Here is a 23,896-nt window from a genome sequence, read left to right as displayed (position 1 = left end):
ACCTAAGAATTACCTGAATACCTGTAATTGCTTGAATTACTCTGTCCCATTAACCTTTTTAACTCCCCAGCCACTTACTTACCTTTGAGTTCTCCACCATAGCACAACTATCAAAGCCCATACGACACTTCTCAGTCCTTATTTCAGCTTGAACCATATGTGTCATTTGCTATTCTGCACATGTGCCTTGATATTTTATGTGTATTATATATGCTCTGCACCCGTAACTTTGTTATTGTGACTCCTATAAGCCCATTTACAGCATTACCAGTCATAAGGGCTGGTTTGAGATGATTTATTAAAGGGATGTGTTACTAAATTAACTTAAACAACTTGTAGAATAACAATTATTTGGTTGTATCAACATAATCGGTTATCATAATAAAAACTGGTTTTCTTAATTCAGTGAATGTAATTTGTTGGTTGGTATTTTATGTACCAATGGGCAGCAGAGTTTGTTGTCACTTCTTGCACTTGTCCAACAGGAAGTGTCAATGCTCTGGAAAATTGCCTGACAGGTTTACAGAAATTACTTCCTAATTTGAGGAACCAACGTTGCATTCCATTCTCACTGCATTCCCTGGAATGGGACCAGAAGGACTTCAAGGCCCACATACAGTGGCCAGTCACACTGTATTACATGTCATGCAAACATAATGTTCAGAACATTTAATATATCATGCAAATTTACAAATATGATAAAGATATGGCCGGGACCTGTTAGTTTGTTAGTTGTTGCAGCAGGCTGCATGGCCTATATAATTATTTACAGTGCACAATAGAATGGGTAATTAGTATAGAAAAAAATACAGAAATATGAATTTCAACAAAACAAAAATATTTTTTTGAAGTGTATATTATATTAAAATAAAAAAGGGCAAATAAACCATTTTTTTACAAAACCAGTGCATTCAATTTGTGATTTTCAGCTTAATGAAATAAAGGACTCCAATGTCTCAAATAATACATTTCCAATTATAATAGACAAATCTGTTAAAGATGCGTTCACCTAAACAGCCTTTCATAGTACGCTCGGTTGACGGACAGGCTCGGAACCACCCCTTACTGCGGTGCTGGTCAAATTATAAATATATCCCACTCCCACCCCCTCCTCAGTGTTCTGAACATCCACACCGGCGGCCGGTGGCTTTCACCGAGTGCCCCAATACAGCATTGTCAAAGCGGGACAGATGCATTAAACAAAGACCAATTCATTTTCCCTTTTTAATTTTCTTTCTTTTTAATTTTTGAGGCGGGGGGCTGCAAATTTAATCTGCTCTCCTGTGCTCTGACTGACAGCTGCACTGCGGATTCAAGGTCAGTAGTAATTAAATAAGTGCCGCTCTGACAGTAACTTACAGTAAACGCATAAATAACGATAGGGCGCGCGCAATAGCAGCATTCAGCCTTTTGCCGCAACGCAGCTTGACTGTATTTGCATTACAAAATAGCCCTCATTGATATGTAGCGCACTTGAGCTGGCACTATTCAGTTCTCAGGGTGCTGAAAGAAGTCTGTGCAATGCGGGGAACGTTATTCCTATAAGTTTAGTCCTGTTTATGTATACTGATAAGATTATTATCTGGTCCGTGAAGGTCTGATACGTCGCTAAAAGTAGAAGCAAACACTTTGGAGTTTGTAATTGTTTTATATTCCGAAAGGTTTTTGAGCGGGTACTGATTCTCACTTTGTAACCATTCCGAGATACGCCGTTGAGATCACATAGCGCTGCAGCAGCTGTACAGTGGAGAGCAACTGCAAAGTCTAAAATAGGAAGGGTCTCTATGGCGTAGCTGACTTAGCGCTTTCTGGAGAACTCGGAGCCATCGCAGTCCTATTTAGGGATCCTGCTTCGGTACGCTGTCCTTCCTTGCTACTAACATTTAATTGTGCTTGCTCCAAATCTCTCTTGGCACTACGGATAGCCTACTGGAAGAATTCCGTCATTAGGTACAAGTTTTGTTGCATCAACTTTGGACTTTGGATGAATGCACGCTCATCTGTCATAAATGCAAGAAGGATCCCCCTCCCCCTCCCATGTTACTTTATTCCAAGAGGGGCTTTACGTTTGATTTCTGAATTATGCTTGTTGCCAGCACAAGGGTGCAATTACAGAAACAGTGATTTTGGATATCACCAAGAATCGATTATTGGTAATTATTTATCGTTTTCCTGATTGTCATTCAGCTACATTCAGATATCTGGTTTGTAGGCTTTATGTCATTTAATAGGTTTGGCGTTTCGTCAGTGGCACAATACCTTACATATACACTGTATCTTATCAGTATGTTGGCACAGTCATTTAAACAATATAACATCTAATGTAAAGGTGCAGAATCAAGGGTCTTTCTAAAGGCCACGTTCTATCCCAGAACAACACAGGAAAGCTGCTGGGTGTTTGAGCATAACTTCAGTGGATATCTGTCTTTAGGGTAAAAAATGCTTATATGACAAGAAAGAAAGAACAAAGTAGCAAAACAATAAACCAAAGGACTTCACTTAACCATTATTTCCACCACTAGGTGGGGAGGAGGTCATGTAAACTGTTTGTCAATCTATTGGTTTGTGTTTCAGGACACCTGAAAAATCTACGGCTAGATTTACATGAAATGTGAAGAAAAGGATAATATTATTAATAATTATTAGATTTCAGGGTGGCAGCAATATGCAGTCTACTGAGCACCACTCCTAATCATGGCTACAAATGTAAGTGTCTGTATCTGGGCGGGTGTGTGCTGCACAGGATATATGCAGACATAAGCAGTCGATCATAATGTTCTCAGAGAGCCTCACTAGAGATTTCATCCATTAAAAAAAACAAAAAAAAACCGCTAGCCAGGAAAGACAGAGAGCTGGAGATGGTACTGTGGCCTCGTTCGCCTCTGAAATTGAGAAATTGATTTTGTTAAGAGACACTGCTGAGACAGCAGTTTCAGCATTGATAAAGCATCTTGTTTTGGTTGGTCAGTGAAGCCTGTTTTTGCATTAATTAAAAGTAGATTCATGATGAAATGAAGCAAACAGATTTTAATGAAAATAATCAAATTAAATCTAATTTATTTGTATAGCAGAAAAAGAACAAGAAATAGAGCAAAAGAGCAAAAACCAGGCCTGAACCCCAAAAGCAAGCACATGAGGTCACATCCCCTGGCTGGCCTGGTGTAAAGCAGTGGTGGAATGGAATTCCAAATTGAATAGTTAAGTATGTACAATATTGTAATATGAACTATACATAATGCCTTCAACAGTGGAACTACTCACAGGCTGCATTCCCAGAGAACTGCAGTACAAGAATATAGGAAATGCACTGCATAGAAAGGAATGGAAGGAGTTAAAAGGTGAATGACAGGCTTCGCTGTGGTTTCATTCTTCAGCCAGGGGTATGCATGAAAAGTGATGTTGTGTAATTCTGTTGCAGAGCATTGAACCAGGTGTAATTTGATGACTGTTGTCTTCCCTTCTCTCTGGCCCACAGGTCCCTCCTGCCTACCTGGTGCTATTGCTTCACAATGGGGGTGAAGGCTGCTCTTCCTAAGTACGAGCTGCACTTGTACACCGCTGTGCTGTTTGGGGCCCTCCTCTGGGCTGCCAGTTGGATCTTTGAGGTTTCCAGCGGTGAGTTGACCAGAAGGGACGTGCACTTCATGCTAAATGTGTGCCAGTCTGGGGTAGCGGTTTGCTAACTGGACTCATTAATAGAAGCTTCAGAGTGGGACTCTTGGCCATCAGACTGCTGTAAATACCATGAGCAGAGGGGGCTTTCTCCAGCAGATATCCAGCGGTTTGAATGAAAATGTGCAGAATCAAGCTATGAGAGTTGCTTTGGCTTTGGGTAGCAGTGTTGCGTAATGCTCACGGAACTGGTCTTGTTACAGGTGTAAGGTTGCTCGTTCATTTCTGGCCTGGGGTGCAAGTCATTGTACCCTTGGACAACGTGCTTTACTGGAATTGCTTCATTCTATGACCAGCTGGATAAGTGGATTGTCATGTTTTCTCAGGATGACTTTCTGCTAAATGTCGAATCTGTAGTGTAATCTACTAGCAAACACATGATTTAAATCACAATGGCAGAACGACTCCCGACAAGTTGTTAGTGATGTGGGGCTGAATTAGAATGTGGGGCATCACTATGCTGTGTGTCCTTTGGGAATCATGTGACAAACCTCAAACCTAGTTTTTGAAGTGAAATGATCACTAAATAAGTTAGTTCATTCAAAGTACTGATGTCAATCTTAGCATTTTCACCAGGTGTACTTTTGTAGTTGATTATGAGAAATGTGATTTAAAAAAAGGAATGTCTGCAGGATGAAAGTCTATTACTGTACATTCTACAGATAATTAGGGAATTAGACCAGTTTAAGCACTTGGGAGCTGGTTGCAATAGCAACCAGAATAAGATCAGTGCTTTGGGAAACCTGCTGGGAGCTGACTTCTAGATCCCTGACAAATTAGACTTTTAAAAACACAAAGGCTAGTGTCTCTCTCTGTGTTAGTTGACTTAATCCTTTTTCCGTTACTGCTTCAGTGAAGCTATTTTGGCAACACAGAGAACTCTTTGGGAGGGTCATGTGACTCCTGTGCAGTTCATATAACACCAAAGACATCAGCGAATACCTTGTTGAACATAAAGTGAGTTTGCTGTAGTAAATGCAGCTCTGAAAAACATACATGCAGTGCCTAAAATTAATTTATTAGGCATATGAATATGCCCAAATGAATGCATCTAACTATGATCTATAAGAGTGTGTTTCATCAAAATGAAATCTGTTACGTGTACACATTTTGTAGTCAATAAGTGATTGCGCAGGTGAGATAGTGGCAGGTCGCACCACATTCTTCCCTGAAGAATCGGGGGTAGAGGTAGAGGGAATTATTAAGCAAGAGATTTTTGGTTGGTGGGCAGAAAAACAAGTTCTCTATGTGTGGCCCCCGAGGGGGGGTTAAGCAGAGGACCAGTCATGTAATACACTGAAAAATTCCCTGAATGTGTTTGAGTGGATGCTGAGGACCGGTTACCTCAGAGGGAAAGCACTGTGCCTGTAGATGTGTCACAAGATTGAAGTACTGTCGAACTTAGCTGTCCAATTTAAAGACTGAATCTTAAAGTTTCTTTCTACTAATTAATTAACCAGTATATTTACCAGTAAATGAACTGTTATTTCGTTAGTACTGGGCTACTTAATCAGGGGAGCATTCAAATTAAAATGTTGGCAGTATATCTGTTTAGCTACCATATGGGAAAAGGAACTGAGAATGGAATCCAACAAAGTAATTCTATAGTGAGGCCCTGAGCTGTTCCTGTTCATGTTGTGGTTAATTTGTTTATTGGTTAGAAGAATTCATGCTAGTGGTTCTCATTCATAGGTCCAGAGATCCACAAGGTCTGCTGAATTTTGCTTTCTCTTTAGATCTGGCAAGCAATTTTACAAGCAGGATACTTAACTGTGAGTTATTGAACTGCTTTAATAGAGCAACTAAGTGCCGGGCCACTATGAGATTCAGTACATACTGCGGGAAGCCAGAACCACGGCTCAGGACCACAGGTGCTTTGTTTAGGCGCTTTGCATTGCAAGTAAACAAAATGGGCCCACTGGGTGATTTGGTTTCTGAAGGTCAGCTGCAATGCAGTTCATCACAAACAGTACATTTGCTCTGTTGTCAGGTCAGTTTATAAACTGAAGAGAGCAGCGTGGTAGAGGTCAGGGAGTGTTTTTGTTTTTCATACCGCTGATGTCCTTTACCTAACGGTTGTGGTTAGTAAGTTTCAGTGAATTTAGTCTTGGGTAAATTCCCGCCTGGACTACTGTAACTCCCTGCTTGCTGGCCTCCCAGCATCATCTATCAGACCCCTGCAACTCATCCAGAACGCAGCAGCGCGTCTGGTCTTCAACCTCCCCAGACATTCCCACGTTACCCCCCTGCTCACCACCCTCCACTGGCTCCCCGTGATGGCTCGCATCAAATTTAAAACATTAGTGCTTGCCTTCAAAGCAGCCAGGGGGTCAGCCCCTCCCTATCTACGTCAACTCATCAGACCCTACACCCCAGCTAGACCTCTCCGTTCTGCTGCCACATGTCGCCTGGTCCCTGCCCCGGCTCGCACCAGCACCCGGTCACGCCTCCTGTCTGTTCTAGCCCCACGGTGGTGGAATGACCTTCCTGTGCAAGTCAGAACAGCAGAGACCCTGGCCGTCTTCAAACGTAGACTGAAGACTCACCTCTTCAAGCTACATCTCACCTCATCACCCCCCACTACCCTCTAACATTTTTTTCTCTATATAAAAAAAAAAAAAAAAAAAAAAAAAAATAGGGTGTACAATTCACACTTTTTTGCAAAGTTATACCTATTGTAGCTCTCTTGCAGGAATGTTGTAAAGCGCTTGTCTCTGAGTTTTGTAATGCACTTGTTGTAAGTCGCTCTGGATAAGAGCGTCTGCTAAGAACCTATAATGTAATGTAATGGGTACGTCGATGACAGCCAGCCTATGCACCACCATGGCTGACATTGCCTCGGGGCTTAAAGTCAAAGACTTTAAGCCCTGAGAAATCTGTTGTTCCATGTGCCGATCGATCCAATCAAACAAGCATCATATTGTCCAGGGGAGCAGTGAGTTCACGGAGGATGTTTTACAAGCAAAAAGGGTTGGAGGAAAGCACACAGTATGGACCTTTATAGCCAAATAGTCATGATGTTGTTTTACCCTGTTTGATATTAGTAAGCAAGTGATTTTTTGTTTTCCAAGGCCATGTGTGCAAGCTAAAATAGTCCCATCTGCAAAATAGAATACGGTGTCTGGGAAGTCATTCTTGCAGAATTAATTTAGTTAAAGTAATAACCTAGTTCTGCAGTGGATGTGACATGTTATGTAATGCCATTCAGCTCAGGCTGAAACATCTTCACAGTCACAGAAAAGCACTCTGTCTTGAACTGCTGCCATTGATCTGGAGAAGAGGAAAGTGCTGGCCTTTTAAATAGCTTTCACCGAACACCTCTGCATGAGAACGGAAGCAGTTATGATGTACTGTAATAATATAAGTAATGATACTACTTCATCATTAGTTATCATCAATATAACTGTGAAAACCACTTCCCTTCCACAAACAGAGGAGGGAAAACTGAAAAACAGAAATATTTAGAGGACTGATTAGCTGCTGATATCCGCAGTGCTACGCTGTATTCCACAGGGAAATGCAGCCTTCCCAGAGTGCACTGGGATGTACTGGAAAAAAGGCAGGATGGATGTTATAATAGATCTGAGCTCCCCCTCTCTCCCTCTCTCCCCTCCCTCCCTCTCTCTCTCTTTCTCTCTGTCCTCGGTCCATCTGTCCATCCCGCCTCTCTGTTCCTCTCTCCCCCTTCTCTCGTCCTCTCACCTCTCTGTCCTCTCTCCATCTCTCCCTCCCCCCCTCTCTCCCTCTCTCGGCATGCAGAGTATGTGGTGAAGATTATGTTTCTGTATTAATAAACCAGGGTGGAGCAGAGAGAGATATGATACAGAGTAAACTGAAGCCAGAAAAGACTATACATTCACTGGATTTTAATGATTGAATATTCCTTTGCATTCATCATTTTCTTACATTTTGGAAATACATAAAAATAATACAGCCAGGGCTCAGAAGTTTGGTTTTTGGATTATTTCCTAAAACCATGTCTTATGAATGAATATGAATATTAATTATGGATTCAAAATGAATTAAAAACAAAATATGGACTTGTGCCTCAGAGAACTACCCATATTTGTGTGGCTAGTTTGGTTCAAGAAACTTGTCTGTTGTCTGTTGCTTGGCTTTTTTCAACAAGTGTAATTATTTCATGTCGTTGTGAGGTGGAGCCCTAGCAGGACATATGCGCCATGTAGGCAAAAAACATGTTTTGTATTTTTATTGAATTAGAAAATTACATACAAGGATTGTACTTGCAATGCCGCTGTAACACACTGTCCAAGGTTCTGTAGCTCAGCCAATATGGACACTGTCCAAGGTGCTGCAGCTCAAGTAAAATAGACACAGTAACACAAATAACAAATAATGCCCCGCTAACAATATTGTTGAGGGTTATCACACAATTAGCAAAAAGACAAGATGTTTCAATCTATGCCATTTGAAGCTTTAAAAAATATTTTAGGGGAGACAATGAGCTATGAAGCTAACAAATGTGTTATTCTGAAAGCCTAGTAGTCCTATTGTAAGATGCACTTTTAAAAATGCTTAACTCAATTTGAATATGTTTGTTGTGCTTTCAGAACAGGTAAACAGAAAAGCCTTCAAGGAAAGTGTGAAGCCAGGATGGCACTACTTTGGCCGGAAAATGGTGAGTAGGGAACACTGAAGCAGTATATTCCTCAAGGCAGAACAACCCTTTATGAATTAAATAATATTGCAGGGAGTTCCACTGAGGATACATTTACAAAGTCTGGGCTAAATATAAACACATATAGCAAACAATATACCCTCACATAACACTGTGTGAGGGCAGACACGTATAAACAAATTATCTGATGTATCTGAAATTATCATTTTATTCGAAATTAGAAGCGCTGAGTAAAATAGCTGGAGTCCAGTTAAAGAGAGATCAATAAGATTTATGCTTATTATAAATCTATTTGCCTTTTTATGTTTCCCTTTTTAATTCCTTCTTCCAGAGATGTTCACATTTCATATGCAAATCTGCCTGACTAGTCAGCCAACTCTTTCAATCTCAAGAACTGGGGCTCACTATAATGTCAGAATGTCATCCTTGTAAAGTTTTATTATGTAGAGAATGTCTAAGAGCCATTTATTAATTGAATCCCACGTTTTAATGTATTTTTTCTTGTCTATTTAATAATTTCTTTTGAGAAATAACTGTTATGGTTTTTCCGAATGTATGTCTTGTGTTAGGATGCAGCGGATTTCGAATGGGTGATGTGGTTCACAACATTCCGAAACCACATTCTCTTTGCCTTGTCCGGTCATGTGATCTTCGCCAAGATATGCTCCATGCTGTCCCCTAAGGTGTGTTCACAATGCTCATCACACTCAGAAGAGAGACCTGCTGGGCCGGCTGCATGGATACTTGTATGAATGTGCATCTGTGCTATCTGAGAGTACAGTTCAGTGAAGGAGGCAATGCCAGTCAACTGGATCACAATAATAGTGGAATTAGCCAGGCCTATACAGAAAGCAGATTTAAATAGCTTTGAGAGGCCTGTTGAACTGTCTGCATTCATAGGCCAGCATATTATTTTCAGCACATCGGGGGGTACGTAATGCGTCTTTTCAGAGGGAGATGTGTGACCAACGTTCACAGCTCTGTGGTTGTTTGTTGCGCGTCCACTTTGGCACCTGGGGTTGGTGCTGGAAATCAAAGCTTCTCAGTCTTTTCACTGCTTCTAATAAAAAATGACTACGGATGAGTGACTGTCTCTCTGGATAAGAGTGTTTGCTTAACCAAATCTAAATGCAAATGTAAATGGAGCACATTGAGCATTTGGAAACAGACCTCAGGGAAAGTGTTTGGTTGGAAATAAAGTGCGCTTTATTTCACTAAACACCCAGGGTTTCCTCCAATGTTGCATGCAATGAATAATGGAATGACTTTTTGATCTGCTTAAGTTTGTTCTTGTTTTTCTTTAATTTGCAATCAATGAAGCTTGGTATTGATGGATGCAAGGTAACTTTTGAATCAAATCTACATTAATTTAAGTCATGTTGCATATTTCTGCTTTTGACTAATCTCAGCATTTTTGATAATCTTGCCAAAAATGCCGTTCATTTCATTTTTACCATTCATAGAATTCATAACTGTATTACTTGTTAGTTATGTGACAGCTGCTTTCACTCTTTGCATACTGTAGCCCATTTTAGGTCTGCTTTTTTACTGCTTTATCACATTGTTAATTTTACCTCGATCTTCATTTACATGTTTTTACATTCATACCTTTTCCAATGCACATTCCAATTATTCAATTTTAATATTCACGTATAATGTTAAAACACCTTAAATGTATTCACAGTTGTAATATAAGTCATGCACATTATGTAATATACTGTGATTTAAGGTAATTAGTCAGAATATGTTCACACAACAGTTCACACATCCTTTCAACAGAATTTTAAAATGTCAAAATAACTGTGATTTAGCAGGATTATAAATTATTTTAGCATTAATTACAACAAAAAATACCCATGTATGAAATAAAAGTAGTCATGCATGCATGATCAGATTAACCAGACACTCTATAGTTGGAGGAAAGATTATTTATAGTCAGGGATAATAAAGATACTCTATAGTTAGGATAAATATACCCGTCATATAAATATATCGTCAGAGATACTAAAGACACCTGATAGTCAGGGATGATGACTGCAGCACCAGTCTTTGGTGGTTACTGTCTTTTCTCCCACAGCGCAGGTCCTTTATCTACATGGTGTATGGGCTATCTGCGGTCTTCGTTAGCATGGGCTGGACATACATCACCCTGGTGCTCTCGCACTGCATCGTCCTCTACAGCGTGGCGCTCGCCAAGCGCAAGTGGCTGTGCTTCGTGGCAGGCCTCACCAGCCTGGCCACCTTCAAGATGGAGCCCATGGTCTCCTGGCAGGTGTGTTATGGGCGTGCCCATCATCTGAGGGGCAAGGAATGGGGAGTCAGGGTCCCTGGCCTTCAGACGTTCCATTTCATTCAGGGTGTCACTTTGGAAAAAATAAAGAGACAAGCTTTTGTTGCATTCTCAACCATGGTGGAAAGCTCATGCAGCTTTGCGTCATGGTTGAGAACCTAACGTGCCTCATAACACATGAGTGGCAAACCTCAGATGTTATGAGGTACATTAGGTTAAATTTATCTACAGGTAGGACTTGGTGAAGACTAGACGAGGGCTAGTCATGTCCTAATATGTAAAACCACACAACTGAAAGGTTGTACTTTCTTTTCATTGTATCTGCATGAGACTGACTCAAATGTACCATCACTCCACTGTCCTCCAGACAGGCTTCATGACCGGAAGCTTCGAGCTCCAGGATATTCTGTTCTATGGGGGCTGTGGGTTCTCCATCATGCGCTGCATGAGCTTTGCCCTAGAGAACTGCGAGAAGAAGGACGGGAACTACTCCTTCGTGGATCTGCTCAAGTACAACTTCTACCTCCCGTTCTTCTACTTTGGACCTGTTATGACTTTTGATAGATTCCATGTTCAGGTGAATCCTTTGCACTTAACCTGCATTTGATGGTGGAAAATTGACAGATTATTTGAGTTAAATAGCACTGGGGATATATTTATAAATTAAAAATGCTTTTGAAGCATTTAATTAATTTGTTTCATTAATGATAATACAGTGAGCATTCCGTATGAATGGTTATGTGCTTACTGTCTTTCCTGACATGCTCCTTATGAAACATTATCTTCAAACATACTTTATAAATGAAACCTACTTGGTACTATTTACAGCATACAGCTTTTAGACCATTGACTATATGTTTTAATGCTTTTATAATGGTAAATAAATATAATTTGAAAGATCTTATAAAATACCTAATGTAATAAAAGATGGCCTATTCAGTATTTGGTCCATATCATGCCAGTGAAAGTTCTGATTATCTCACTCCAGGCTAACAATGCAGACTTGACCCGTAAGCAATGGGAGATGTGGAACATCAGAACCCAGGCCCTATTGCACCTGGGGGCCATTTTGGTGGTGGATGTCTTGTTCCACTACCTGTACATTCTGACCATACCCACTGACATGAAGCTGGTGAGGCAACTGTCAGATTGGTCACTAGGTCAGTAAACAACGTCTTCTGAGGCTGTCCTTACTGTGTGTCACACAATTTTCACACACCTCAACTCATGTAACATCACAAAACAATGACACAAGTTGTCATTAAACGGTGGAGGTTTGAATAACATGGCAGTAAAGACAAACAAGATTTCGATGTATGGTATCTTGGTGGCTGACGGTGAACCTTTATAAATATTAACCAAAAATAATTGTCTTTCCCCTCTGTTTGTTTGCATCCCAAAGGTGGACTGGCCTACTCTAACTTGGTGTACGACTGGGTGAAAGCTGCTGTGATGTTTGGGGTCATAAACACGGTGTCCAGGCTCGACCATCTTGATCCTCCTCAGCCCCCAAAATGTATCACAATGTTGTATGTTTTTGCTGAAACGTAAGTACGCAGCTGCAAATTTGCAAAAATAGCTTGCAATTTCTCTCTTCTATTGTATGAAGAATGTACAGGAACACAGTACTGACTCTACAACATTTAATCCCCAACATCTCATTTCAAAGTAAAACATCTCTTAACCCAGAAGTCTTATTCCTACAGAAGAATACATGAGCCAATTACTCACATTAATGTACATTATGACATAACGTCCTATTAACCTCCCTTCTGGAACGTTCTACTGACATAAACTGCAAAAAAGCATAAAACGAACTGAGCATCTAGTTTAATTTCATTTCACCTTCACATGCCCAATTGCAACTGAGTGAATTCATTTATTTTGTAAAATATATTTTAACACAACTGTCAGGGAGTCTAGCTGGATGGCACGATTTGACTGCGTGTTATGAAAGCTGTGCTATCACAGAATGCACTGGAGGTGCAGCTCATCCTCTCTGTCTTTATTCACAGGCACTTTGACAGGGGAATAAACGACTGGCTGTGCAAGTGAGTGTTCAGGGCCCCGCTGCTTGGAAAAACGTGTTCTGGATTTGTGGTTTTTAAGTTTCCGCTGGAAGACATCCTGAGTCCTGGACTTTTGTACAGTTGTAAATATGCTGTATGACAAATACCTTTTGACTGATCGATGTGTTATCGTTTTTTTTTTTTTTACTTCCCTGTGAATGAATCTCTGAGACCAGATTGTAAAGGAAATCATAGATGCATTACTTTGTAAAGAATTTGTCGGTTGTTTTTGTTCAGTTTTAATTTAGGATTATAAAAGTAGCATGGCAGAATAAGTGAGTTGGATAATACTTTGGAAAGTAGTATATCTTTTCATAAAACATGGAAAATATGCAGGGTTGAGTGGAAAAAACACACCTGGTGTCATGCATTTACTTCCCCCGCAGATATGTTTATGACTACCTGGGCGGGAACCATGACCAGATCTTCAAGGAGCTGATTGCGACCATCTCCACCTTCGCCGTCACCACCCTGTGGCTGGGGCCGTGTGAGATCGTCTACATCTGGTCCTTCTGTAACTGCTTCGGTCTCAACTTCGAGCTGTGGGTTGCCAAGTTTTTCTCTATCAGGCCCTTTTCGTCCATTGAGGTAAGGCTATGAGAGAGACAGCTCAGAGTCAGGGGGCCCTTTAAGACAGCCCACACCCCTTCCTGGCACATCACTGTTCACTAACTTCTTGAACCGAGATGCTAGGAAGTAATAAGTAATAGCGATGCATGTGACTTATTCATGCATCCTCATTTCATTAATTATCTTTCCCATGCCCACATATAGCAATGGCATCACATCTGCACATACAGCTTTACGTATGAACCACATATAAAGGGTGTGCTGTTGTCATTTCAGAGACTGTTAACAGAAGAAATCCACATACTGTGAGCCTTATAACAGAATGTATGAGAATTACCCTTGCTGGATTATGGTCATGTGACAGTGCTTGCATGTGATGGGCGACAATATAGCATAACAGGTAGGGAACTGGGCTTGCAGCTCCAAAGTCACAGGTTGATTCCCAGGTGGGGCTTGGTTGATGTACCCTTGAGCAAGCTACTCAACCTGAACTGCCTCAGTAAAATACCCAGGGGTTTGAATGGATTGTATGTAAAGTAATGTCATAATGTCACTGGACAAGAGTGGCCTTGAAATCCTGTGCAAATGTAAGTAAATGTATGCTAAATGCTTCCAGGGAGCCCTCTCTGAGGCCATGTCCCGACGGATCAGGGGTGTGTTCAACGCTGCCAACTTCTGGTGCATCATTCTCTTCAACGTCCTGGCCCTTAACAGCCTGGAGTTTGCCAAGCTGGTTACTAAGAGACTGCTTGTCAAAGGTAACCCAGCTCCACAGGACTTGAATGCACCTCACGAGTTGACATAGCACATATAGAACACAAAGCTATTGCCCCCTGACAGTATACTGTAGTATTATGTCAATGAATTACTGCCATTCAACAAGCGCTTTTATCAAGAGTGACTTACAATACAAACACGAGGGCAAAGACCAGGGAGTGAAGTGCCGTCATTCCCCAGAGGGAGAAAGTACAAGTCCTGAGAGAGACAGGAAGTGCAAGAAAACTTGTGAACCACCCTACTGAACATGAAATGAAGTTATACAAACAAGAACAAAATTACAGCAGTGAGAGTAAAAAACTACATTAACAATAAACCACTGCAAAGGACTACAGGCTCTGACAAACTTAATAAAAAATAACACCGAATCTAATCAGGCGTTAGGGGAAGGTAAACGTGTTAGATATACTACAAAATAAATATGGTAAGTGGATATAAAAAAGCCTCTTTTTAATATATTGCTTGAGATATTATACACATATATTGCACACAAGCTGCACATGTATGCTAAGATATGTTAGTTTCTCAAAGTGGTGATTGCACAATTAGGCATATAAATTAATTGATTTGAAAAAAAAATATTTGTCTCCAGGGACACACCAAACACAGTCATTTTTCGTAACAAGATTCTCAGGTGGTGAACCAAAAGATGATATCAATATGTTTTATGCAAAACTTTTACTTAAAATGCATTTCAAGCTCCATGTGGTTTTTGAAGCACTTAGCAAGGCAGAAAATGTTCCTTGAGATAACATTACAGTATGTTATCAGTATGTTGTAAATATCCGTCTACCATGGGAGTACTGAAGTAAAATAGCCAATTGGCTAACATGGCTGCAGTCACTGCAGTGTATTACTGCTTCATGCTGCATAATTTGAGAGACCAGATCAGAGAAACAAGTGTACCATATCGCCCCCTGCAGGATTCCCCTTCTCCACCCTGTCCGTGCTGTTCGTCACCTACGCCGGAGTACAGCTGGTGAAGGAGAGGGAGAGGAGGCTGGCCTTGGAGGAAGAGGCGGCCAACGGCCTGCAGAAAGAGAAGGCGGAGTGAAAACGTCCCGACTGCCGGACAACCTGCACAAATCGATCTCAGATTCCCGTCCCTTCGCACAGTCTGTCGCCCGTCCTCGTCTACGAGCTTGCTGGACTGCCACGGCTCCATCGCCATGGCGATCAGACCCATTTGTGGTTTTTAACGCAAGGCACATTTTAACCGCGAATCGTCCCGAAGTGCACTTGCTGTAAAATATCGCCACAGGCCCTTCAGACGCACACCACTGGTGCATTTATTTATATACCTTTTTAAATGTAAACAGATATCTGGAGGAAAGGCTGTAGCTGACTGATATACCTCCTAAATTAAAAACTATGAGCTGTCCTGTTTGTGTGTGATTTTTGTGTTTCCTTTTAATATAACAAAACCCTTACAAGGATGCACGGTGATGAAGAATTTTCAGAACCTTTAATAAAGTGAGTTCATTTAATAAATGTCATAAACTTAATTAGCTAATTTAATGACAATATTTACTTATGGTTGGTCTGGCCTGGTCTAAACCAAATCCAATTCAGGGATAGTCCTTGAATCATGACAACCAAGTTGTGTGTCCTGATAAAGCTTCCAATTCATAGATATTACCGCACTAATCCTGACAATAACCTTAACACCCCTGGGCCTATCATCACACACATTAATTTAAATTTGTATAGAATGTAAAGTTTAATAAAGAAGACCCTATTAAAACAATCTGTATTTCACAGTTTCTTTAAAATAATTTTTAATTTAAAATCACAAGAACTGCCAAAAACCATTCTTTAAGCAATGCTAGACAGTTTATGCGCTTATACTGGGACCAGAAAGAGGTTGAGACTGCTTGAATGAGGTCATATTTTTGGGCAGCTATGCCTATTGACTCTTGCAGTCAGCACTGATTTGCCTCAGTCGGAGCGCTCCTGGCTGTTGATGGAGATAGGAGCTGCTATATTCTGATAAGTCTCTGCTGCGACTCACCCCATTGCACTCGGTACAGTCTAGAACATTGCCACTCTGACGCCGCAGTCTACATGAGTGTCTGAAAGGCGATAGCCCTGCTATAAATATGACTGAGTCCATTTGTCCTGTCATTAAGGCTTCCTCAGCACCTGGTGTATCAGGGACCCTGAAATAAGATGTGACATCTTCGCACAGGAAATAAGGAAAAACAAAAAACAAACTGTTGGCGCACGGCGACGATTGGGCAACAGCTGGCATTGTTGTTCTTTTGAAATCTCGCTTTTGTTCTGCTGAGATCTGGAGATATTAGTACAATGTGTTATTTAAAATAACCTGGTACAGTAAAACAGAAGGTACTTTGATAAGAAATAATATAAAAAATCATTCAACATTCCCAGTACTGAACTACATTCATGACTATCACAGATGTTCATGGCAATCTTCAAGAGGATTACCTGTTGTAAGGGATATCGTATCCAAGAGTTAAAAGTCAGCATTGAGTTCCTTAAACACAGTTTAGTGAGTACATATGTTGAAAAATAAATCTCAGATCTCAAGTTGTTCTGATCCCCCTGCATTTTTAAAGTACACATACTATATGTGTCTGTCTTGAACAATTTAATACATTACCTATTACAAATGTGATTATAATTTGAATAAATAGTAATCAAAACCCAGGGGAATAATCTTTTTTCCCTGGTTCTCTTCTGTCCCCAAAATGTACTGTGCAACTCGTTGCACCATACTTATTAGTAAAGGGAGGGTTAGCACACTGCTACAACGATGAATGTAGCAGGAATGGAACATGTTGCTTACCATACAAAAATAAGATCCCTGTATGTCTGTAGCTTAGCACATATTTTATATTTAGTCTATATTTCAGTTACCATGTTCATTTGGTAGTCAGATCAAAAAGAAAAGCCGGAACCATATACTTTGGATTTTGTATCAGGGTCAAATAGCCAGAGGTATGTGACATGTAAAAATAAGGAATACTGCTATTTGGGTAGTTATCCCTTTAAAACTAGGATGAAACATTTTTTGAATCATTGGAACAAACAGTTTGAGAAAGTTGACTTTTCCACAAAACACCAATTAACCCTTCAAAGTGGGAATACTTGTATTTCCAGTATTTATATGGAATTGCAGGAGAATAGAAAAAATCGGCAGAAGTTATACTTTCAATATTATACACTGACAGTTACACCCTCACAATTCTACATTCAGTTAAGAAATAAGCCAAGAAGACAGTCCAATGGCAAAAATTCTTGGTATAGGGGTATAATGTATGTTTCTACTCTGAGCAATACAGGTTTAAGCCAAGTGGAAACATCAGTTAAAAAATGAATCTTTAACTCTTCCAAATCAAGTGTTAAAATCCAGTTTACAGAGCTCACAAAAGAGCTCAGCAAGTTTAGCATTTCACTACCCCAGCTGCTCTTCTGTTGACTACACTGAGATTTACTGTGTGCACCGTTTCCTAAACTTTAGTCATCCCTGACCCAGCAGTGCGTCACAGATTTCTGGGGACAGCACGGTAACTCTGCTATTTGCGGAGGGTTACACAGAGCAGCAGACAACGTGGTTAAACGCGCTTTGTGCATTACACATCAGGGGGACAAAATGAGAGAAACCCCCTCTTGTGGACAGTGATGTCACTTCAGATGTAAGGATCAATCCAAGGTGAAGGCAGTGATAGTGATGTCAGTGCTACAGTTGTGGTACTTCATGACCTTGGGGGAGGGGGAAGCCTTGTCATGTTCTTCGTGGGCGGTGCTCTCCCTGGGCCAGAGAGTCAGTTGCTGCTTTGGGCAGGCCTCCGCAGGGTGGAGGTGGCTGAGGTGTCATATTTCACATGAACCAATATGGATTCCTGAGTTTTTTGTGAGCCTAAGTCTATAAATAGGCCCTCACCCCCTCTATGGAGTTTGAAGGGTTGAAACAGCTGAGAACACACACGCCAGTGTATTCTCCAGGATCTAGCTCCAGCCCATCTCAGCCTGCTTCTTCTTTCTGTGGCAGGGGCTTTGAATGAGCCACCGCTCTGCTTGGGAGAGGTGACTGGGACGCTCGCTAATACCCCCACCATCACAAACACAGACCCGCTAAAGATGGCTCTGCCCATTAACCCCATTGAGGAGCCACGGATATACCACCAGACCCTGCTGCAGGACGGGCTCTGCGACCTGCTGGAGAACATGAAGTTTGTGGACTGTGTCCTTAAAGTAAAGGACAAGGAGCTTCCGTGCCACAGGCTGGTGCTGGCAGCCTGCAGCTCGTACTTTAAGGACATGTTCCAGTCGGACTCGGAGGAGTGTAAGAAGAGGGAGGTCGTCCTCGAGGACGTGGATCCCGGCGTCATGGCGACGGTGCTGCAGTACATCTACACCTCTGAAATCAACCTGACAGAGAGCAATGTCCAGGACATATTCATGGTGGCTAACATGTTCCAGATCCCGTCCATCTTCACCGTGTGCGTCTCCTTCCTTCGCGACCGGCTCGGTTTGACAAACTGCCTGGCCATCTTCCGGCTGGGGCTGCTGCTGGAGTGCCGCGACCTGGCCGTGGCCGCCCGGGACTACATCTGCGAACATTACCAGGTGCTGGTGCGGGACCAAGACTACCATCAGCTGGGCCCCAGCGAGCTGGCCGCCATCATCACCTCAGACACCCTCAATGTGGAGAGTGAGGAGGTGGTGTTCGAGTCGGTGCTGCGTTGGGTTGCCCACGACGAGGGCGACCGGGTCAAGGACCTGCCGGACCTCCTGGAGTGTGTCCGCTTCCGCCTCATGGACCCAAAGTACTTCTCCAACAAGGTGGAGAACCACAAGTGGATCAAATCCAGCCAGGAGATCCAGACCAAGCTGCAGCTGGTCAGGGATGCCTATGAGGGGAAGCTTCCAGAAAGAAAAGGGGACAAAAAGTCCACAGCTGAGGAAGGCAAGAAAGAGGGGCGGCAAAATGACATGCTTCCAGGCATCCTCAATAACAATCCCCGATTCGGCACGTTCCTCAAAGACTTGATGCTCCTGATCAGCGAAACGGGGACGGTGGCCTACGACCCCGCAGAAAACGAATGTTACGTGGCGTCTGAGTCCACCCAAATTCCCAAGAACCACTGCAGTCTGGTCACTAAGGAGAACCAGGTATTTGTGGCTGGAGGGCTTTTCTACAGTGAGGAGAACAAGGACGAACCCCTCAACTCCTACTTCTTACAGGTACGTCCATCTATTACACCCGCAAATAATAGTGAATTCATTCAGCTTCTAGCAGACATTATGTTTATTTTCTTTCCATAACAGTGTCATGTAATGCTTGTAATGTCTAATAGTTGTAACCCTTAGTTGTGATCGCTGTCAACATTTGACTTTATGATGTAAAGAACATAACATATTTAGGAGATCCAGCATACGTAATGGATACATGTTAAATGTTTTAGCCAGTAAAAGATCCAATAAGGGAAGTCTGATAATGAATGATCAAAGTTTAATCAAATCCACTGACCATTTTTATTGAGTAACAGGTTTATTTTTTATTTGCTTGCTTATGCCTTGTTTGTAGCCTGGTTTCTTAAGCACTAGTTATTGACAGTTGTTGTTACCTTGAAGTATCGTTGCCACCTGTTCTTGTGAAATCTCAGTTTGATCCCATCAACTCGGACTGGCTGGGAATGCCCTTCCTCCCAACGCCACGGTGTCTCTTCGGAATGGCCGAGGCGGAAAACTCCATCTTTGTGGTGGGGGGGAAGGAGCTGAAGGAAGGGGAGCATGTCATGGACTCGGTGATGATCTACGACAGACAGTGAGTCCCCGGGGAGCCCCATGACTCCGCTTCATACCCTCACACTCTGAGAACTGCTGTTTACACTCCAGCGCACTGAAAACTGTACCATATATATCCTTTCTTATTTTCCTGTCCTTCAGAAACAAAATGATCAGATTGGTCGTGTTCTAAACACGTTTCAGAAATATCGCTGACAATAAACTCTACGCTAGTAATTTTCATCACTAATACATAATTTACAATAGTGACATGATGATTTAAGCAGATCCAGTCATAATAATACTGACTACACTAAACTTGAACTGCTTCTTTAACAACTTTATAGATCCATCATAAGCTACATTGCATGCCTGTTAGATAGCAGGCTGTTTACAATGTAGCTTGTAATTTATCATGCTTACCAGTGCTCAGTACATTTTACAACTGCATAAAACACCTGGTTTGAAAGCGGCAACACAATAAATCAGCAAACACAAATTGTGCAAATGTATTCATTGGATGTCATATTTTGGGGTGTCCTATCCTTTCATAAGGGGCAGTCAATGTGTGGGACATGATGGATGACTATCTCCAGCGAGTCAAAATGACTGTAGCAGGCCAGGGCTGAGCGAAGAAACGATCTGTAAACGTTATTGATCGAGGCGGTCTGAAGGGAAGCGGAGAGCCGAGCTTTATAAACGGGCCTCCTGGGAAATCTGCGCAAACTGATGACACAGCGGGAAAGGGCCAGTAACTGCCGGAGAAACAGTATAATAATGCAACAGCAGAGAGGGAAGCGTGGATGTGACCTCGGTCCCTGGGCCCCCCAGGGCCGCATTGCGGCAAAGTTTATCCGGCGTTCACAAAGTCACGCGTGAGGGGAAAGATTCTATTTGTTCAGTTCACTTCTAATTAACATGGCCCCTAATGTCACCTGCTCTCTAAATGCACTGAGTTACCATTCAGAACCACAACACGGTGAAATGTACAGTGTTGGATAAACACTGACAGATGATCTCTGACTCACCTTCGGGACTCCATAAAACACCACTAAACTTTATAAAAGCCATTGGAGTTAAATTGACACTGGTCATTTTTGTGTGAACAGCAGCGATAACAACAACATTAAGCTGCAGTGTCCGCTAAGGGGAAGTAATAGCGCTGTGACGTCGTGGTGAGATGGATGTTCTAAATCTGCGTATGTGTCTTTCTCCCCTTCAGATCTTTCAAATGGGGGGAGTCGGACCCTCTGCCATACGCGACGTACGGCCATGGGACAGTGTCACATAACGGGCTCGTCTACGTAATAGGAGGAAAAGGAGAGAGCAAGTGAGTGTCTAAGACTTCATTTCCCCTTTGCACGTCCTTTTACTGAAAACTCACTTGAATCTTCTTCGGTCTTTACCTCCATGGGAAAGTTCATGGGTAAGAAATGGAAAACACCACTTATCCACTCTGTCAGGAGCTGTTTTCTATGGTGTTTCAAACAGGCTTTCTAAAGATTACAGAACTGTGAGATGTTCAGTAGGGGAGATCACGTTGTTTGACTGGAGCTTTCACAGAGCTTTACTCAGTACAGCACAGTCAAATTTGAGATACTAATGGAGACTTGTTTGTCTGTGTCTTGTTTCTGGATCTATTGCACACATATATAAACGCATATAAAACTGATTTTACAACTCTGCAAAGCAATGGCAATTTATAGAGGACCTTACATTTCAGCTCAATTCACTTCACGTTAGTCCACAGTGCTGTTGCATACATTGGTTGAGTAACTGTGCATCATTTAAGGAGAACCCACCCCTACCTCAGTGTAAGTGGTCAAAAATTTTATTAATAGAATATTATTTATGAATAGTTTACAAGCATTAAATATTGAAAATAGTGCTTAATGCGAATGTGTCCTTGTGTGTAGGGTCGAGTCCTGAAGTGTAAAAAGTGCGCAAAATAAGTTTGTCTTCTTACCTGCAGAAAGTGCATGAGGAGGGTGTGTGTCTACAACCCTAAGAAGTTTGAGTGGAAGGACTTGGCACCGCTGAAACTCGCACGGTCTCTCTTCGGAGTCACTGTGCATCAGGACAAGATCTACGTGGCTGCAGGAGTCACGGACGCAGGCCTCACCAGCACTGTGGAAGTGTATGACATCAGCAGCAACACGTGAGTGGGGCTGGGAGCGATCAAATATGCCAAAGGTGCCAGTGAAGCTAGAGGACTTGGTTGCACAAAACACCTCCACACACAATGAAACAAATGTCAAATGTTGTGAACACTTGCTGGAACAGTATTCCGTGCTTCATAATGGTAGTAAATCAAACAGCACCATACATAGGGTGCTCTGATTCACTGGGACCTTGGGATTGGGACCTTGCAGCAGTACTGCTTGACAAAGTAATGTGTGTGTGTCTGTGTGGGCATACATGCATGAATGTGTGTGTGTTTGCGTGTGTGTGTGTGTTCCAGGTGGTCAGAGTTCGTAGACTTTCCACAGGAGCGCAGCTCTCTCAATATGGTCACTATGGGCGGGTCCCTGTATGCTGTGGGCGGGTTCGCCATGATGCCCAGCGAGGAAAGCGAAGAGCTGGTGCCCACGGAGATGAACGACATCTGGAAGTGAGTCGCGTGATTGCGCCGTTTGTCATTTTTAAAACGTGGGACGAAGGTGATCAATGTCTGCATTCAGTTTCAACACATCCACAAGACAGAAGAACATAGCTCACATTCTGCTAAGTCTACCACCTAGGGTGGCTCTTTGAAAAGAATTGCACTGGGGAAAGTGTTTTGCTATACTGCAAAGTATTTATACCATATGGCTGTGTACTTGGTATTAGTAGATACTCTTGTCTACAGTGGCTTACTATGTAAAAGCACAAACATCTGAGTTCATCTGAGTTATGTGAGTTGTGTGAGTAAAATTGACAGAGCTGACTATCAACATTCCCAGGCCAGTAAGTGTATAAGCATCATTAAAGCATGAAGCTAACCCAGGACCACAAAGAAGTCATGCATACACATACAGATATCCATAAAAGGCAAGAAGGAAGGAACCATCAATACTAAATACTGACACTGATGCATAAATGAGTCAAGTAACGACATGATATGTCTTACAGATTTGAGGAGGAAGAAAACAGCTGGAATGGTGTTCTGAGAGAGATCAGCTTTGCTTCTGGCTCCACCATTGTGGGCGTGCGTCTCAACACCCTGCGGCTCACCAAGCTCTAACCCCCCTGGCGCCGCCCTGCTGGAGAAAGAGGGAACAGAGGCTCCAAGATGCCATCCTGGAAGGCCTATGAGCATCGCTGATTCTCTTCCCTCCCCCATTTGTCATAAAGAATGATTCAGATTCCAACATAACATCTACACCATCAGAGAGCCCCCGATTGGAAGCCTCTTCAAAATGAAGAGCACATTACATAGCAACGCTAGTCACTTCAGTTCAGAGGTGATGATCCTCACTGCTTTTCCTGCTGTGCCAAGCCCAGGAGTGAAATAAACTTTGTGATTGTGTGATTTCACATGTTGTTGTGATGTACAAACTGTTTCACTTGTGTTGAAAATGAAGAATGAATTTTATATGTACAAGTATTAATAGAATAAGTATTTGTGATTTTATGGGTGAAATTTGAGAGATTGGAGGAAGCTGAAGAGATATAGGGGTGTGTGTGACTGGACACGGGAGTGAAGAACCATAGGAGGTTTGTGAATTTTCTAAGGTAAATGACCACATAAATATTAATCATTTGTATGACATTTTTCTCAATAAAGAAAAAAAACTTTGCTACACTTGCTTGCCATTAAAAAATGCTACCATGCTCACATAACTGCAATGTGAATTTCTTTGATTATGTACTTTCATAAGAAACAGCAGAGGGCGCCACTGCACACATTTTCAAAATGGCAGAACTGTTTGGAGATTACACATGGACAGGGCAACAAAGAGGAGCTTGCTTCCTGTCTGCTACCCAAAACATCCCAATCTTAATTTCTACCCATTCTTTTAAAGATATATACTAATCATGGATATAATCACAATATATTCTCCACTGATTTAAAGCGGTCATAATAGGATGCATCGTCCAGGAAGTAAGGTTCAGTCCTTTATTAAAGAATCTTTTCAGCGTTAG

The 23,896-nt window shown here is 41.9% G+C and overlaps 2 protein-coding genes across 2 annotated transcripts; both read left to right on the top strand.

Annotated features, from left to right (window-relative positions):
- The first annotated feature begins 1,111 nt into the window (after nt 1-1,111).
- On the top strand, nt 1,112-15,397 carry hhatla (hedgehog acyltransferase like, a). Its single transcript, XM_064346696.1, has 12 exons — nt 1,112-1,317; nt 3,476-3,615; nt 8,244-8,311; nt 8,881-8,994; nt 10,389-10,583; nt 10,969-11,178; nt 11,590-11,761; nt 12,004-12,148; nt 12,617-12,652; nt 13,057-13,258; nt 13,857-13,998; nt 14,941-15,397. The coding sequence occupies exons 2-12, from the start codon at nt 3,510-3,512 to the stop codon at nt 15,069-15,071; spliced, it is 1,521 nt and encodes a 506-aa protein (XP_064202766.1). The 5' UTR covers nt 1,112-1,317; nt 3,476-3,509; the 3' UTR covers nt 15,072-15,397.
- A 2,530-nt stretch (nt 15,398-17,927) lies between these two features.
- klhl40a (kelch-like family member 40a) lies at nt 17,928-23,593 on the top strand. Its single transcript, XM_064346695.1, has 6 exons — nt 17,928-19,228; nt 19,651-19,811; nt 20,994-21,101; nt 21,744-21,929; nt 22,233-22,382; nt 22,883-23,593. The coding sequence occupies exons 1-6, from the start codon at nt 18,122-18,124 to the stop codon at nt 22,992-22,994; spliced, it is 1,824 nt and encodes a 607-aa protein (XP_064202765.1). The 5' UTR covers nt 17,928-18,121; the 3' UTR covers nt 22,995-23,593.
- Nucleotides 23,594-23,896: the final 303 nt, after the last annotated feature.

Source organism: Anguilla rostrata, chromosome 8 (assembly GCF_018555375.3).
Source record: "Anguilla rostrata isolate EN2019 chromosome 8, ASM1855537v3, whole genome shotgun sequence".
Classification (NCBI taxonomy): Eukaryota; Metazoa; Chordata; class Actinopteri; order Anguilliformes; family Anguillidae; genus Anguilla; species Anguilla rostrata.
Note: the sequence above shows the minus strand (reverse complement) of the source record. Positions and strands in the feature narration are given on the sequence as shown.

Excerpts from the sequence above, each read along its gene's own strand:
- hhatla (XM_064346696.1), top strand. The coding sequence starts at position 3,510 with ATGGGGGTGAAGGCTGCTCTTCCTAAGTACGAGCTGCACTTGTACACC. Across the intron at positions 12,653-13,056 it reads ATAAACGACTGGCTGTGCAA|ATATGTTTATGACTACCTGG; the intron begins GTGAGTGTTCAG and ends CTTCCCCCGCAG. Across the intron at positions 13,259-13,856 it reads GGCCCTTTTCGTCCATTGAG|GGAGCCCTCTCTGAGGCCAT; the intron begins GTAAGGCTATGA and ends AAATGCTTCCAG.
- klhl40a (XM_064346695.1), top strand. The coding sequence starts at position 18,122 with ATGGCTCTGCCCATTAACCCCATTGAGGAGCCACGGATATACCACCAG. Across the intron at positions 19,229-19,650 it reads TCAACTCCTACTTCTTACAG|TTTGATCCCATCAACTCGGA; the intron begins GTACGTCCATCT and ends GTGAAATCTCAG. Across the intron at positions 21,102-21,743 it reads GGAGGAAAAGGAGAGAGCAA|AAAGTGCATGAGGAGGGTGT; the intron begins GTGAGTGTCTAA and ends TCTTACCTGCAG.